This window comes from Acipenser ruthenus, chromosome 10, assembly GCF_902713425.1.
Source record: "Acipenser ruthenus chromosome 10, fAciRut3.2 maternal haplotype, whole genome shotgun sequence".
Lineage (NCBI taxonomy): Eukaryota > Metazoa > Chordata > Actinopteri > Acipenseriformes > Acipenseridae > Acipenser > Acipenser ruthenus.
This window is the reverse complement of record NC_081198.1, coordinates 30,511,759-30,529,866: the sequence shown is the minus strand read 5'-3', so window position 1 is coordinate 30,529,866 and position 18,108 is coordinate 30,511,759. Positions and strand designations below refer to the sequence as shown.

The window sequence follows — 18,108 nt, the reverse complement described above, 5'->3', positions numbered from 1 at the left end:
TGAGGCTCCAGCTTCTAGAGATGAGACAAGTAGAGCCTCAGGCAGTCACTGGGGAACTGAGCATTCCTTCTATCACTGTAACTAACTTTAAACTGTAGCATTTAGCATGAAGCAGCTTGGTCAAACAACGAGAGAGAGAGAGAGTCAGAGAGTTTCTCTTTTGCAAAGGCAAATTAAAAATAAAACACAACTATCCTGTGCTAAACGTAATAGGACCTCCACCTGAGCCACCCTTACACTTGCATTCTAATAGTTGCACATTTGGAACCAGGTGGGGTCCTATTAAAAGTGACAAAAGTAACTGTACAGTACTCTCATCAAACTTATTGTTGAGACAGGATAAATAGCCTTCACATGAGTCAAAGTGAAATAAAGAAAGTGAGAATACTGTGTTGTGCTACTGCGAGAAATCACATGTTTAAGGCTTAGTTATCAAACCTATACAGCGTATTGTAAAATGCAGAAATCTACTTGTAATTTCTATTGTAATCATTTGCATTCTGTATAAGAGCAGTAAGACACTGAGCACCGTCGCTTTAGGAGCATCATTTAAGCCTCGTGTGAGCTGGCCATATTGCTTGGTGATTAGAGAAGAAGGTTGGGTTATGGTTATGGTTATGGTTATGGACCGGATGTACTTAGGCTCTGGGAATGAACATGTGTAAAAGTTTATTTTTCACTGAACTAAATATCCAAAAATGTGTTGCAAGGAGAAAGTGAATGTGTAGGGAAGCAGAACTAGGATACAGGCAGTATGTGTGAACTGCAACAACTCAATCATCATTTCATGTTAAAACCTGTTAAGAATGGCTACAATATATATGGTTATGTAATATACACAGCTGCCTTTTGTATGACCCACAAACAATAGTTATGGGTTGGCCTATCTTAGGAAACAGGATGGAAAGGCATACTGTTTTTACAGTCACTAGAAACTAAACTGCCCCTTATCTCTCTGCACTGATGTCTTCTTAAAAACCTGGAAAAAGGAGCTTGTAAGTTTTTATACAGCCCAAAGCTGAAGGCCCTTTTCAAATAAAGCAGCCAATATTAAAGTGTCTTGGCAACTTCTATTCTGAATAGTGAGTTTGAAGAGGTTTTGTATAAAGCGTGCCTGGTTATCGGTTGAACTTTGTCCTATATTGAAAATGTGAGGCTTAGGTGGGGTCCTAATATTGTCCGCAAGAAATGAATTCCTGGAGGCAATCTGGAGGCAATCCGAATTTCCACTGTATTTTTATTACATTATTATTATTATTATTATTATTATTATTATTATTATTATTATTATTATTATTATTATTATTATTATCGTAAATGTTTACATCTGTATAACTACAGCCTTTACAGCCTTATTATTTACCCTTGTAAGATAATTAGCCAGCAAGTGCCACCTGAAAATAATAAACAGAAATCGACTTTGATTCAGAAAAGTTGGACAAAACAACCAGCAAAATCGACAGATCAAAATAGCGTCCCTATTTCCAATTATTATTATTATAACAATGATACCGTCATTGAAAATCCTCAAAGGAATTACAGCCTTTTTATGTACAGTTGGATGTTCATTATTATTAGTAGTTGTTACCATTCAAAACTACAACTTGCGTAATACTGTAGTCGGACCAGCAATACACACAGTACTGTTACTATAGAGTGTACAAAATGTTTTAGGTCCCCCCTTATAGCATTTCTTCCAAACTCCACCTTATTTTTACTGTAGACATCATTCCACAAAACAAACACAGCATGGCAAAGGAACACCTCATCCTTGAAATATTATTTTGCAATGCTAGCAGTAAAACAGTGAAGGTGTTACTCTGTTTACTGTAAGAGTCAGCATTGAAACTGTGCTCGCTATCACCACCAGAGTTCAGCTGTCAGTCCCTATCTTGACACACAAGACCACAAGCAGCTTCTTGTGACGACGTTTCTCAACAACAGAGTTCCCATAGCAGGGATATAGCTCCTTTATATGAAGAAGGGTGACTTGTACTTACCAGGGGTCATAGTTGTATTATCATTTTCAGCCATATTGCAGTTTGACAGGGTCCCTGTATTCCTAGTATATCTGGTGTCTAATGGAGCTCCTCGGCCACGGAAAGGGAGATTGAATGGGACAGCTGCTTTGGGGGGGAGAAAAGGAAGGCTTTGATACCCCTGGAGGGGAAAGTCTTGTAGTCAGGATATTCTGTGGTGCAGTCTCACGCTCTACAAGTGGAAAAGGAAGCAAGCACATGTGTCATTCTCTCACTCTCTGTCTCTTACTCACTTCAGAAGCCCACATGAGGAGGGGCCTAACTTAATTTAAAGGTTACAGTACCCCATGCAGGATCGAGTCTTAGAAGTTGTGTATGAATTGAATAGAAGTTGTTACCTTGTAAACATCTAAAGCCAAGTTAAAATAAAATACGAATATAAAAATAATGGCCAAGTTAAGCAAGACACACAATTGAGACTACATTTAGAGTGGTCGATTATTTTACCCTGATTTTCTCCCCAGTTTAGAATGTCCCACTATGTAACACAATTTTTGTTCCTGGGTAGTAAGTGTTATTTCCTAATTACTTATGCCTCAAAAGTATAGAAAATGGCTATTATTCCCCACAAACTTTGCTTTTGTGACCAGGACAGTGATATTTTGAAATGTACCTATTTCCAATGAGAAAATGGGCGAATTTGTGTCTTTTCGTTCACATAAAGTCAGAAAAAAACAACATATGAATCCAAATTAACATGTATTTATACTAAAGTAATACAAAAATGACTACAAAAGATTTAGAAGTGAGTAGTTTTTCGAGATTTACGATTATACTGTAAATCACTTTCATGAATCAGCCCCCAAATGTAGTCTCCCAACATGTTCTCGTTGTACTGTCCTTGGTAGCGGCGTTCAAAGTCCAGTATATCCTGGTGGACGCGCTCGCCTTGCTCCTCTGAGTACGCTCCCATGTTCTCCTTGAATTTATCAAGATGAGCATCAAGGATATGGACTTTGAGGGACATCCTACAGCCCATTGTGCCGTAGTTCTTCACCAGAGTCTCAACCAGCTCCACATAGTTTTTGGCCTTGTGATTGCCCAGGAAGCCCCAAACCACTGCGACAAAGCTGTTCCAAGCCGCTTTCTCCTTACTAGTGAGCTTCTTGGGGAATTCATTGCACTCCAGGATCTTCTTTATCTGTGGTCCGACGAAGACACCGGCTTTGACCTTTGCCTCAGACAGCTTAGGGAAGAAGTCTTGAAGGTACTTGAAGGCTGCCGACTCCTTATCTAGAGCTCTGACAAATTGTTTCATAAGGCCCAATTTGATGTGCAGTGGTGGCATCAGCACCTTCCGGGGGTCCACCAGTGGCTCCCACTTGACATTGTTCCTCCCCACAGTGAACTCGGTCCGCTGTGGCCAGTCCCTCCTGTGGTAGTTCGCCTTGGTGTCCCTGCTGTCCCAAAGGCAAAGATAGCAGGGAAACTTGGTAAAACTGCCTTGGAGACCCATCAGGAATGCCACCATTTTGAAGTCTCCTATGACCTCCCAGCCGTACTCATCATACTTCAAGGCGTCCAGCAAGGTCTTGATGCTGTTGTAATCCTCTTTGAGGTGCACCGAGTGAGCCAGGGGAAGAGACGGGTACTTGTTACCATTATGGAGCAGCTATTTATATTACTGGAAAGTTCTAGAAAGTTCTAGAAGTTACTCCAAGTTTACTCAGCACTGAATCTATCTGGAATGTTCTGGAAAATAGGTACATTTCAAAATATCACTGTCCTGGTCACAAAAGCAAAGTTTGTGGTGAATAATAGCCATTTTCTATACTTTTGAGGCATAAGCAATTAAGAAATAACACTTACTACCCAGGAACAAAAAAAAATAAAAAAAAATTGTTACACGGTGTTACGATTCCTCACTGCAGCAACCCCACACGAGTTCAAGAGAACTTAAGATCAGTGGACGTCCTCTGATCCCACAGCTAAGTCAGTATTAGACCCAGGAGCTTGACAGTGGATGTCTGGAAGCCAACTGCCAAGCAACTAGAGGTTGCTGTAGCGCTGTGAGGTGACTGCAGATTATGCCACCCTAACCTGCAGGACCACCAGAGCAAATGCAAAAATATTGGAGACTTTGCGCAACCAGGACACAAAACTGCGCTCCCCTGACTGTGTGACTCACCTTGCACACCACATGGTTGTGCATTTAGCAAGTATAGCCACTTTGGGACCCCAATGGCGATATCTACCATAATGTTCAGTATGCATAAGGTCACTGTAGGTTTTCTCTACCTTTATTCTAACTTGGCTGGAATAAGTACAGTGTATAAAACACCATTTGTGCTATACTAGAGCTTGAAGATGTCAACCAGGAGATTGTCTTTCTGGCTCATGCATGAAATGACATAAGGTTAAGCTTAGCCTTGGAAGGGCTGCTTTGTAGGGGCAGTCAGATAACTTACCAGTTTGACAACTACATAGAGATTACACTGTGGGGATGCCAAAGTTTTATATCATAAATAAGTTTAGGCCAATTTCAGAAAGCTTTTACATAATTTGTCTCCTGAAAATATATGCATATGTTTCACACACATCATTAAATTGATATTTGGAAATTATCTTTGATATTGTGTGTGGGTTTAGATGAGGACCAAAAGTCTTATATTTATTCTGAGTGTTTATAAAGTAATGAGGCACACTGGGATGTGTGTCGTTATGCGCTTTTTGAAGCAGTGATAACCCACAACAACACACACCCTAGCATGCCATGTTGTGATTTTAAAAGCAACAAACAAAAATAGGTTAAGTGAACCGTGGTGATGTCCTGAGATATCGCCACAGCCATGAAGTCAATTAGTCCATTAAAAGGAACAGGAGGACAATTCCTGCCATTGTATAACTAAGATTTTAATTCAAATATCTTTTAACTGGGAAAAGTTTTGTTAGTAAAATATATTTTTTATTTGACTTATCATAGAGAATGTTATATACAAATTAAAATGTATTTCCTGAATGCTTTTACCCCAAAATAACTTAATTGAAATTAGCCCTATTTATGTGGTCTCATTTACACAACTTGTCTAAGTTGAGACTGAGACAACTTGTCAACCAAAACTACTGTAATTTAATTACACATATGAACACCAGTGCCATATGTTGCATATCTAATGAACAATGAATGAATAAACACTCAACAATAATGCTTCATGTGTAGGTTGTCTCTTATTGTTAAGAGATACACGTAATTTTGAAAGTAAAGCTGTACAACATGATTTCTGTTGTAACTCACAAAAGACGACTCAGGGACTACTAATTAACATGGAAAAAGAGCTGATGTTTTTAATTGATGACACACACAAGATAGTGTACTGAAATTCAGATTTTACAAAACAAATACCAAACATCTAAGTAATGTCATTGCAAGTCTCCTAAGCACAACTCCTAAGTTGTTTGTTTCTCAGTTTTGTACTGTTGCATTTTTATCTTTAAAAAATAGAAGTTAGCTAATTAAAGACTGCAGTAAACGCTTTGAAAATAAGGCCCATACTACCAAAACGAAGCAACACGTGACCAGAATGTTTCTTTTTTTTTTTTTTTAAAGAGACCACACCTCTTTTGTTTCACACTCTTACAAGCTTTAATACTTCCATACTTTTATTGTTAGCGCTTTAGAAAAGGCATGACAAGACCTACTACCAAAGGCACTGACATGTTAAGAAAAGCTTCCTTTTCATGACAGTCACGGGGGGGTTAATACTTCAAAACCAAGCTCTGTGTCTGACTACAGAGCGTCAAGATAGGCCCTATATGCTACAGATATTATTATTAAGATACATTGTGTACATTTTACAATTACAAAATCATTTAAAATAAACATACACAATTCATTTAACAGTGCTAGAATGTAGAACAGATATTAACACCAATAAACAGGTAGATATATGAATAAAATACAACTAACCTGTTAAAATAAAGTGCACATTTTTTGAGGTAATTTCATTATTCTTCAGTTTTTCTGAAACTAACTGCCAGAAGGAACATTCAGTTTTAAAAGCAGTCTTAAAATTCTAGAACCTCCCTGATGTCCAGTGAGTCTTGCAGAAGTGTGTGTGTGTGTGATGTACTTCATCATTGTTCATGGCAGCCATCTTTGAACAGGTCATGTGACTAGGGGAAGCCCAGACTGTGTACATTTTTCACTTTTTAGAAAAAGATGTGCAATACACTACACTACACTATGTACAATACACTACACTAGTGCTACATTAACTAAGAGTAGTTTTTGTTATCTCACATTATACATAGTTACAGAATGGTATTACAGGTATCATTAAATAATTAACTGACCTGGAAGGAGGTAAAATTGTTTCGTTTTAGGGTATAGGGAAGAGGGCCCTCCATTAAATGTGCAGTTTTCCCATGGTTATGCTCTGCATTAATCCTGTTTAATATGCATACCTTTCTGGACTTTACATTTCTTACTTATGCTTAACCATGTTGTCCCTGTCCCTAGTCATGCTGTGACTAGGGAATTATAAGGGCAGGAACTCAAGGACCAGGTTTGTGCATAACAGTTTTAAATTATCATTATGTTTTTCTCTTTTAATACTTGGTGTGCATAGCATGCATTCAAATGCTTGCATACCAGATACAAGTACATATGGTAAACATGTTGTGCATTTAATATACAGGACTGGTCTTATCCCATATAAAAGATTACCACAATAAAAAGCATAGCAAAGTATAATAAAGCATAGTGAAAGCCTGGTAAAACACATATAAGCATAGTATGAGAGAGGTATGATAAAGCATATTAAAGCCATAGAAAACCACGGTAAAGCAAGGTAAATGCATAATATAACCATGGGAAAAGAAGGCACTACTTTAGGTTAAGAAATAGGATGTCTGTTACACTTGTACTTCCTGGGTAGTTTCACCTCCGCAGTGTCTTCTGGGTCAAACTTGTTGAAAGCATGTCAGTCAACAGGGGAAGCGGCTCAACATTTGGTGTCATTTTAACTACAATTATATAATATATTCTATGCCGAGCAAAAACAAAAATCGGGTTAGATAATGACAGGCAGGAAGCCCTTGAAGTGGTAGGAACAATTTCACCATCCGGAAAGCATGGCTTGCAAGCAAAAACACATAGTCCCAGATATCATGTTTAAAGATGAAAATACATGTTTAGTATACTGTGTTTCTTTCCAAACTGCACATGTGAGACAGTTACAAAGAATAGAAGTGCACAGCAGGTAAGATTCATAGAAACGTTTTGTTAGCTACAATCACTTCAAAAGGAGAGTTCTGGAGCTGTCAGGCTCTGTGTGTTGCATCAGTGGAATGGTATCATGTCAAAGCATGGTCACCCTTTGATAAGCAAGCAGCTGTACAATCTTTTTAACATTGGCTTATCTATGCAAACCTGAAACATGCCTTCTCTTTATTCGACTGAACAATGAGGAGTTTTTTTTCAAGAATTAAAACAACTGCATTCAATACATGCTTTCTGCTTATTCATTCTGTATACTGTACTATAGAGAGTATTTATAAATCTAAAGGCAGCAGCGTTTGTTAGTTGATTTATTGCTGCTGGGCAATGCTTTGGTTCATTAACTCATTTTTCTTTTTATAAAAATAAAACACTAATTTATAATTAATGAGGATCTTGCTTTATTTTAGTTACACATCAAAAACTTGGGAATCGAGGGCAGTGAATCAGTGAACTCTGTAAGATGAAAATCCTGTATTTCTTCTATTAACTGAAAATTAAAATAATATAATTACAGATTTAACTAAGGTCTTGTGAGGAGGAGGTGTGAGGGGAAAGGCTTGAGTGTTAAACCCCTGAATACATGCCTAACCAAACAGTTGAAGGGGTGAACTGAAAGGATAACACCACTTAAAACATTCACGGAAAGGAAGAGGAAATTCCCCCTTAAATATTAAAATGAAGGTAATTTTATGGAGTAAATCAAGGGCATCAACAAGGCATTAACCAACTTAGTGAACTATCAAACCATGAAACAATGGGATAGCTGTATATGTCATCCATCATTGCAAATTGTCACATTCTGCAGATAACATATACTCTACATTGCTATACCGGTACAAGAACATCAGAAATTAAAACTCCCTGAATTAATAAATAAAACTATTTCCCTGTATTTAGGAAAGAACTGAAATGTAAAACTTGTGCTACAAACTTGGAAATGTGTCATATAAATATTTCATTTTTAACCTGCCTTTCAGGAAAAACAAGTTTGGGGTTGGCTGTCCCTGGATGTGATGTGTGGTTAAACTATGCCATCTATGCCATTTCTTGTCTTCCTGTCTTCCAAACATGTGGGTAAACATGGCCAATAACATACTTGATACTTTGAGTAAGAAGCCCCTATCAACATAAACAGGATATATTGTAAGTATTGTATATTATTTCAGGTCATGCATTCATTTCCTCACAACAAACGTGTTGTTTGACACTGAAGTAGAATGTGTTATTCATTGTGTTCCTGACCATGGGAGCTCTGCCTGAGGGAAAAGATCATGAGACTAAGGGAAAAGGCAGATTTATGCAATGCATTGTACAGCTTTATTTTAATTACATTACCTTTTAGAGAGGACATGCATGTTTCCTGTTTCTGGGAATGCTAAATATTTTTTTGGCAAACCCACAGTAAAGGTGCTTATTTACACTTAATACACCAAAACACTTACAATATAAGCAACAGAACTAAAGCAAACTATGGAAAACTTTATCTTATGGAAAAAATAGAAACAAAACAAGAATGTGTCATTTTCAGGGAATACGGTTGTATCTGTAGCATACGGGTTAAAGGGCATTACATTTTTAATAATTACAGTAACTGTCTTCAAGAAAATATTTGTTTAATATATATTATTCTACGTATTACAGTCCAATTGTGTTCCCAGTAAAGCTAAGTACCTTTCACTTATTCCAGTATTGAAGACGGTAAGTAATATAAATCAAATCACAGTACTGTAGTTACTCCTGCCAAGTTAGAATTATGGTTGGAGCAACTACTACGACCCTCTATAAAGCACCGAACTTTATAGGAAAACTATTGTCACAACCCAATAGTAGAATGTCAGTCTATGTTTATGTATAGACCTAGGACTCGAACACCACAAAACAAGATAATACCGTGTTGATAGATATGTAGAAATAAGCAGTCAAAAAGTGGAAAGGAGCTTTTTGTTCTTTCTGTTCTCCTTGTTAATCAAAAACATATAATAAATGAAGACAGGTCTTCATGGGTATTGGCATCCTTATAGTGATTGAGATGAACTACGGAGTGCAATTTGAACTCTTAAACTATTACCCACTCCCCTATGTTTTTTGATTGATTGTTTTATTACCACAATGGCCATAGGGGGTTATTAAACAACGTTTCAATACAATAATAAAACACAGATTTGGGAAGTTAGCCTGGTCTAGTAGTCTGTAGTTTTGGCTCACACAGAGGCATGGATCCAGATTCCAGGACAGTCTTCATTTACAAAAGGTAAACGCTACCTAATAAGAAGTGATTTCTGACCAAAACATTTCCCAGTTAGAATAAAGCAATCAATTTTGTAGTATACTGTCTATCTGATGCCTCCATTCTTAATTGGCTTTTGTGTACATGTGATGTATTCAGTCAGACAGTATACAGCAGCAAAAGTTTAAAGGCAGTAACACATTAAAACTATAATATACTGTATAAAACATATCCGTACTATATATCCTAACTTCACTATATATATACCTACAGTTTTAGGATAATAATTTAAAAAATAAAAAATGTGGATATTTTATTTAACATCATGTAGTCAAAGAAATGATATTACAAGTCTCCCATAAACCATACAGTAGTATTTCGTGTTAGATTTGCAGATGTCACATTTTTTAATTGTTGTCAGTTTTTCGTTAAGTATAAGGAAAACTACAAAGCAGTATGTAATTCAATAAGTGAACTTAACATTATTCAGCAGGTTTTAATTGATTTTATAAAGTAAAATGTGTTCATTCTATAGGGTGATACAAAACTTTTGGCCATAACTGTATATATATATAACCCCCTGCCATGAAGAAATGCAAACAACAAAGAGTTACTCACCAAGTTTTCCAGAGCTAATCAAAAGCCTGCTTTCCACAAATACAATCCCTTTTGAACTTTAAAAGGAGGGATTTAAAGTAGAGTAGTGCTCTGTACAACTCTTCATTCAGGTGACAGCCTTGCTATGTGCTAGAACTGTGTGCTGTTTATTGGGGTGGGTAGCACCGTTTTGGTTCCCTGTGAACTTTCAGCTTATCCTCTGGATAATTATTTGGTCTGTTAGGCCAATAGCTCAATGTGCCTCTCCCCTTTCATGCAAATTAGTCATAGCTGCTGCAGCTGACAGCCCAAGGGAGGGAGTGAGAGAGAGAGAGAAAGGGGAAGGTCTGTGTGCTCCAGCAGAAGTGTGCTGTTGAAGGACGGTTGATACTAGTGTAATCACACAAAAGGAGCAGGGCCAGGTGGAATTCGATCAGGTGAGACTATAGACAAGTAAACAAATGTTACCACCAGGATGTTGATAAAACACTTTCGTCTGTTGACTTTATAGTTTTACCATTATAGTTTTATGATTAAGTGTTTAGAGTTATGGATGAACACATTTAAAAGATCTGGAAGTATTAAACAGACAGGGGCATATTCATCAAACATTTACCACCATGTGAATGTTATATTTCCCATAACTTGACTTTTGTGCTCACTGGCAGATTGGCAGAGATACCTTTTCAACATGTAAAACATTTATAAGACACTAACAGCCCGATTTTCAGAAGGGGCACAGGGAAAAACAACACCTTTGCGACACCAGAAACGTGTCAAACTGTATTTTCAAAAGTCGTAAAAGTCAGTGGAGCAATGGAATTTTAAGGTTTGCGCTTTTTGAAAATACACTCACATTACAGCTTGTTAAGCAACTGAAATTGTTAATTGGTTCTATTTTGCAAATAACGCCTTATTTTCAAAAGGTGCAAAACATTGACGTGCCCACTAAGTAATATAGTTACTAATTAAGACATGACTCCTCCCGTGTCGAACTCTGTCAAAGTTTTCAACAATGGAGGATATAGAAGCATTATTGAGTCTCAGAGTGCAGCAAGAGAGAGAAGGGAGGAGAAGACAACCTTACCCTCATCCCAGGATAGTAAGACGGCAACTAACATTTTTAGATCTAACTCCTATGCAGGTTCTGCGTAGATATAGATTAGATACCAGAACAGTAACAGAGTTGTGTGATATGTTGAACGGTGAGTTAGAATCGACAACAGCCCGAAGTCACACAATACCCGTACCAGTAAAGGTTACAGCAGCTCTACATTTCTATGCGACAGGAGCCATCCAGATGACAGCTGGTGATAGATCAGGCATCAGTCAATCGTCAAGATACTGACTGATGTCACAAATGCACTACAGTATATCAAATTCCCAAAAGGTTTGGCAGAACAACATAATACCAAACATGCTTTCTATCAATTGGCTGGCATCCCTAATGTATCAGGTGCTATAGATTGCACACATGTTGCATTATGCCCAGATTCGTATAATGAACCTGCATTCCGAAACAGAAAGCACTATCATTCTATAAAACTGCAGATTGTATGTGATGCCCATTGTATCATCACCGATGTAGTTGCCAAGTACCCTGGTGGATGCCACGATTCATTCATTCTACAGAACAGTGGTTTATTTAGAAAATGTGAACAGGGGCTTCTAAGAGGAGGCTGGCTTTTAGGTAAGCTGTATTTGTCAGGGTGTCCTCTGAATAATATATTGCACTTGAAGTTGTTTTAATATCTTACTAAAAGTATGTTTGCAGGTGACCGCGCATACCCATTAAAACCATGGCTGATTACCCCTATTTTAAATCCAGACACAGATCCAGAAACAAAATACAACAATGCTCACATTTCTAACACCATTGAGAGGTGTTTTGGGATTCTGAAAAAATAGATTTCGATGTCTACATAAATCTATTGATGAGCTACATTATAACCCTGCTAAGGTATGCAAGATCATTGTGGTGTGTTGCATACTGCACAATATTGACATTCAGCATGGTCTGGAGCTTGCTCTGGATCACGGAGAGGAAATGTTACCAGGGAACACAGATGACAATGATGAAATCCTACACAACCCTGTGCCACAGGCAAGGCAGATACGTCAACAGATCATCCATGAATTCTTCACTACGTAGTAAGTATGATCATTTACCTTAGTTACGTATATGTAAATAAAAATGATTGATATATAATCAGTTCTACCAATTAACATATGACCTGGGTTAAACACAGATATGTAACAAATGTTAGTGTTTAACAGTTTTTATTTTGAGTTTTCAGTGACAATACAGAATATTGATTCAATGTATTACAAGCATGTAACATACTGTTCTTATAACCATTTGGTGGTTTCCCTTTCCTTGGTGGTCCTCCGCTATGCCACAGCAAGTGCTTTGCCTTTGCCTCGGGTTTGGATGTAGAAGGATACTGCTGGTGTTCGATGGCAGTTCATACAGCAGAGGTTGTGGTAGTGCAGGACTCTGGTGCAACGGGAGTAGTACAGGGCTCTGGTGCAACAGGGGTAGTGCAGGGCTCTGGTGCAACAGGGGTAGTGCAGGGCTCTGGTGCAACAGGGGTAGTGCAGGGCTCTGGTGCAACAGGGGTAGTGCAGGGCTCTGGTGCAACAGGGGTAGTGCAGGGCTCTGGTGCAACGGAGTTAGTGCAGGGCTCTGGTACAACGGGGTAGTGCAGGGCTCTGGTGCAACGGGGGTAGTGCAGAGCTCTGGTGCAACGGTGTTAGTGCAGGGCTCTGGTACAATGGGGTAGTGCAGGGCTCTGGTGCAACGGGGGTAGTGCAGAGCTCTGGTGCAACGGGGTTAGTGCAGGGCTCTGGTACAACGGGGTAGTGCGGGGCTCTGGTACAACGGGGGTAGTGCAGGGCTCTGGTGCAACGGGGGTAGTGCAGGGCTCTGGTGCAATGGGGTAGTACAGGGCTGTGGTGCAGTTTGTGTGTCAGAAATTTTCTCCATTGGAACATGCGTTATTATGTATTAGCCTAGCACTCTATCAACCCTTGGTTCACATTCCCCGATTCTTGTGCTGTAAATATTTTGTACTATTATTGTATTAGCCCTCTATTGCACAAGTTTTTGTATGAAAAAATATAGAGGTGTACTGTTTGAAGTAGCGTACAGTATCGAAAGGTGGCAAGGGAGAAGCTGCCTAACTGTTTGGTTGAACATGAATGAAGCCCATATAGCAGCAAAACTGCCTACCTGCAGGGTACATCCATTAATCTTTATATTTTTATATAATTATGAACCAACTGTCACTTTGAAAATGTAAATGTTGATGATCCAAAATGTCTAACCATCCAAAATGCAAAATGGAGTATTGGTTCTGGCTGTCTCCACGTGGTACTGAATATTCATGTGCCAACGTGTTGAGATATGTTCATGTGGTTCACAGCTACTGAAGGTAACTCCGTGAATGGAAAATGTATATTACAAACATGTTTAAAAAACATCTCAGGAACACAAATCCTTTCGAAATTCCTAATTCCAAAAATTGATTATAACTACTGTTTTCTTTTTAAATGTTACATAGTTTAACATCTTATAACCATGTGCTGTGTAGAGTCGTGCAGTCAGGGGGGGTGTATATTCATGTCCTGGCTGTGCCAAGTTGCTGATCATGGCAACTCATCCCACGGGAAGTCCAAAATTGGCCCAAGCTGGGGAGGGAAAATGGTCTGAATTGCTTCACATCACTATACGATGAGCGGATACCTGCAGGACTGGCCTTTGCCCTCCAGGGACTGGTAGCCTATCTATATCTGCTGTCGAGCGCCTGGGTGTAAAGAGGCAGTTGGCTTGCTCATGGGATCAGAGGACTTCTTTGAGGCAAAGCTAAGTACAAACATGTACTGTAGAGATGCAAAGATCACATCATCCAAATGAGTGAGATTTGAAACAATTAGGAGTGAGATTTGTGAACAGTCTTTCCTTTATTTTAGGTGTGAGATTGCGATAATTGATGCCAAATAGTATGTAAAAAAATGACTGAAAAGTTGTGGTATATCACTAGGCCTTATTGGTTGCTCAACTATAGAGTGATCTAGGCAGATAATCTAAAACATAGGATATTAATCCCTTTACATTAATTCATTTGACATTTAATTTTCAGAAATAGCAGTAACTCATTATGTTAAAATGATTTTAAGTAGCGTGCTTAAAACTATGGTATTGTTTCACAAGATGATCGAATTGTTATTTCATAGACTTTTATAGCAACATTTACCCATTTTATGGGTGGCACATATGAAATGGGACACTTACATGCCCAGCTTGGTAGAGAATTCTGTAGTTCTCTCCATTTCTCCCTTAATTTATTAGCTGGGCTATACTAATTATTGGCACAGGACGAGCAACAAATTAATCAGTTAAACAATTAAACAATTCAAACAATGATCCTAAAAAACCTTAATCATTTGCTTCACTCAATAGCTATAAAGCATGAAAAAGTATGTATTAATGTATCATAAAATACATGATACTCATCTTAATGCTAGGGGGGATTAAGTTATTATTATTATTAATTTCTTAGCAGACGCCCTTATCAAGGGCTACTTACAATTGTTACAATTATATCACATAGTTTTTTACATACAATTACCCATTTATACAGTTGGGTTTTAACTGGAGCAATCTAGGTAAAGTACCCACTAAAGGGGACAGCAGCAGTGGCCCCACCTGGGATTGAACCCACGACCCTCAGGTCAAGAGTCCAGAGCCCTAACCACTACTCCACACTGTTGCACCTGACAAGGAATAAAAAAGTAACCAGATCTTGGCGTTTGTCTTATAAAATCAGTTTGGTCCGGTAGGTTTAATCAGAGTTGACACTTCCAGTTTCCCAGCTGTTGTTTCTTGCAGCAAAGGTGTAGTGAAAAAAAATTAAGATGACAAATGGTTTTTGATTCAAAAACAATTTATATACAAGAAAGGTATACATCCAATACAAACATATAAGCATGAGATTTAAACTGACTTCGATCAAGGCCTCAGTACAGCTCAGTGCATATATTTGTATTAGAAAGCACGGATATCCATGGAGTCAATTCGAAAGAGATGAAAAGACAAAACATCACAATATTTGATATTTATACCTTTGTAAACAATTGTTGACTCCACTCCCATTTGTCTTTCTTCTGTCCAATGATAGGGGTTTCCACTCTATCATTGTTCACTCCCTCTTTGGGGGAAAGGGGGGTTGCATACCACGTTGTACCTAGCAGGGCACATCCATCTTGTCTTTCAGTTCCCCTCCCCCATCTCACACTATCTCTACTAATCTCCTGCCTTTTGGCATTTAGCTCAGACACCCATTGCTGACTTTGAGTCATGTTAGGCTGTGAAAAAGTACTGGTAGCTGGTTTTGCAGATGGGAAATGAAAGAACTCAAAACTTACCCAATACTGTATAGAAACCTAATATAAAAGCATATGAAAGCAATTGAATTAGTAAGTACATTAAAACGACTATAAAACCACATTCATACACAATTTAAACATAATGATTAAAAACAACTTAACTATAAAAGACACAGACATACACATAATGTAAAACTTATAATTAATAACATAATTAATACCGCAGAAAGCCATCGCTTCAAAGGAAGATCAATTAGATATGAGCAGATCCCACAGGCAAATAAGATGCTGAGATTGAGACTAATACGCACACATGCATACTTATCTAATGTGAACAGTGGTGCATTAGATAACCAAAACACTTAGAGAAGCTCAGTGAAATAATCCACTTCCGCTCAGGAACGCTCTGAGCAATTCTCATCAATTGTATTGATCAAACAGATTCATCCCAAACATGCTGAATTGGACTGAGATCAGGTGTTTGTGGTGGCCATGGAAGATGCCTGAAGTCTCTGTCCTGCTTCTCAAAAAATTCTGGCATGGTGGATGAGTGCATTATGATCTTAGCATTATCATTATCCTGTTTCTCCTCCCTCCGATTAAGGATTGCTACCAGCTCATCTTACCTGCCGGCGTGAACGGCAGTGTGGGTGGCAACATGTGATGCAATCATGTTAAGACATCAGGAAAGGACTCTGGCTGTTATGGGGCTTGTAACAGGGCGAGCAGCCCTGTACATTGTTTATTTATTTTTAGATCGGGGTCTCCCCCTCCGCCCCTGTGCAGTGTGTTTATTTTGTATTACTTTTATTGTATTATTGTATACATGACGGCGAGCGCCGTATGTTATTGTTTTGTTTATTTTTTAAAACGTGTCCTGGCAGAGGCGAGATCGGTGCTCGTCCTCTGCCAGGAGTAATAATTAATAAACCCGTGCAGATTGTGGCCGAGGGGTAATAGGATGATTTACTAATTAGTTAAACCCCTCGGCCATGATATAAAAAGCCTGCAGCTCTCGGCACTCAGGGTGGGTGTTGTAGGTGCGGAGAGAGCGAGATGGAGATTAAAAGCGAAACTAAAAGAAAATAACATACAGGAACAGTGACAGCGACTGCCCAGCCTGACCTGTATGGTCTACTTATTATTTATTGTTGATTTAGTGTTCGTGATTTGTTTTTGTTTACCCTTTTATTTTGCTCTGTGAGCAAGTGTTCTTTTGTTTAAATATTTATTTTATTTTTGGATTCTTTAAATAAAACGGCGCACGCGCCACTGCACCATACCTTTTTGTTTTGTTGTGCCTTCTTCTGCCGTGACGTCAGACCCTCAGCCATTCCTGTCACAGGGCTGTTATGGGGTGTTTCTGTGTTCTTATGTTTTGTCATTTTATTAGTTAGTTACCAGTAGCTGTGTATCTTAAATGTGTATAATTCTTTATTTGCTTTTATATGCCATTTTTCTCCGTATTCTAATTTTCCTTTTTCTATTTTATTTATCCTTCTTATAAGAAACATCTGAAAATGTTTAATTTATTATTTTTATATTTTGTTTAAAAATGTGTTTGGATAAAAGCGTATGCTAAATAATAATAATAATAATAATAATAATAATAATAATAATAATAATAATAATAATAATAATAATAATAATAATCTTGAAAGTAGCCATCGGCATCAGGGTACAGCATTGTAAGATGGACTTGATCCATGCTGATGCTTAAGAAAACTACGCCATTCGTTTGGCCTCCTATCCAGGGAACATACCCCACACCATGGTGATGCCTAATCAGCTTAGGTAGACAGGTCCTAATAAATTCATCAGGTAGTGCATGTTACCAATAAATAACTTAATACAATACATTGGACAAGACACCCCTCCAATTAGCCAATCCCAGCATGAATGCACAGTTTTGATCTCATGTCCTAAGTTCAATTTATTAGCCATCATATAGTAATTTTATAAGGAGCAAGGGCTGCATGGAGGCAGAACCTCAGGAATTGAAAATAGGAGAGAAGCACTTTGTGACTTAGGAAAGTAGTCTCCAGATTGCTATAATTTATTTTTATTATTATTATTTATTTCTTAGCAGACTAATATACGCACTCCCTGAGGTGTGGTATATTATACAATTAACACACACCCTATCCCTATCGAATGATCTTGCTTGTTAAAAATGTAGTGTACAGCATACACTCAGTAACAGTTATTTAGACTGTATTGAAAAGTGCTGCTAATTCATGTTATTACATTTGTCAAAACATTCTCTAAATTAGTTAATGACTTAAAGGCAAAAGGCCTGCAGATGTAAATAGTGTGTGTGGGAATGTAAGATTGGCAGGGATGGAGTTAAATCTGTCCCTGCCAACAATCACAGGTATGTCCATTCCCCAATTAGGTAATCGAGTGCTACTTGGGGAATGGCCACATGTATATAAGGGATGTAAAATCTTTTGTTTGTTGAGTGTGTGTTCTGTGTAATGGACTGTTTAGTGAAGGCCAACGCCCAGCCTGAGCAGTCATATCTGTTTTGTTTAAACGGTTTATTAATGCCCCTGTGCCTTCTTTTCAATGTATTTCTGCTCTGAGTCTCTAGGGGACGCTATCTCACTTATGCTACTATATGTAGCAGGATAGCA

General features: G+C 38.2%; 1 protein-coding gene across 2 annotated transcripts in view; it reads right to left on the bottom strand.

Annotated features, from left to right (window-relative positions):
* LOC117412557 (glycophorin-C) overlaps positions 1-10,310 on the bottom strand; it is a 65,964-nt gene extending 55,654 nt beyond the window's left edge. Inside the window, exons 1-2 of one of the 2 annotated variants that reach the window (XM_034021027.3) lie at positions 10,106-10,310; positions 2,001-2,211 (exon numbers count right to left, since the gene is read on the bottom strand). In XM_034021027.3, the coding sequence (XP_033876918.3) occupies positions 2,001-2,034 (34 nt within the window). In that variant the 5' untranslated portion in view covers positions 2,035-2,211; positions 10,106-10,310. The remainder of the gene's footprint in view (positions 1-2,000; positions 2,212-10,105) is intronic. The other variant, XM_034021036.3, reaches the window with a different exon arrangement.
* Positions 10,311-18,108: the final 7,798 nt, after the last annotated feature.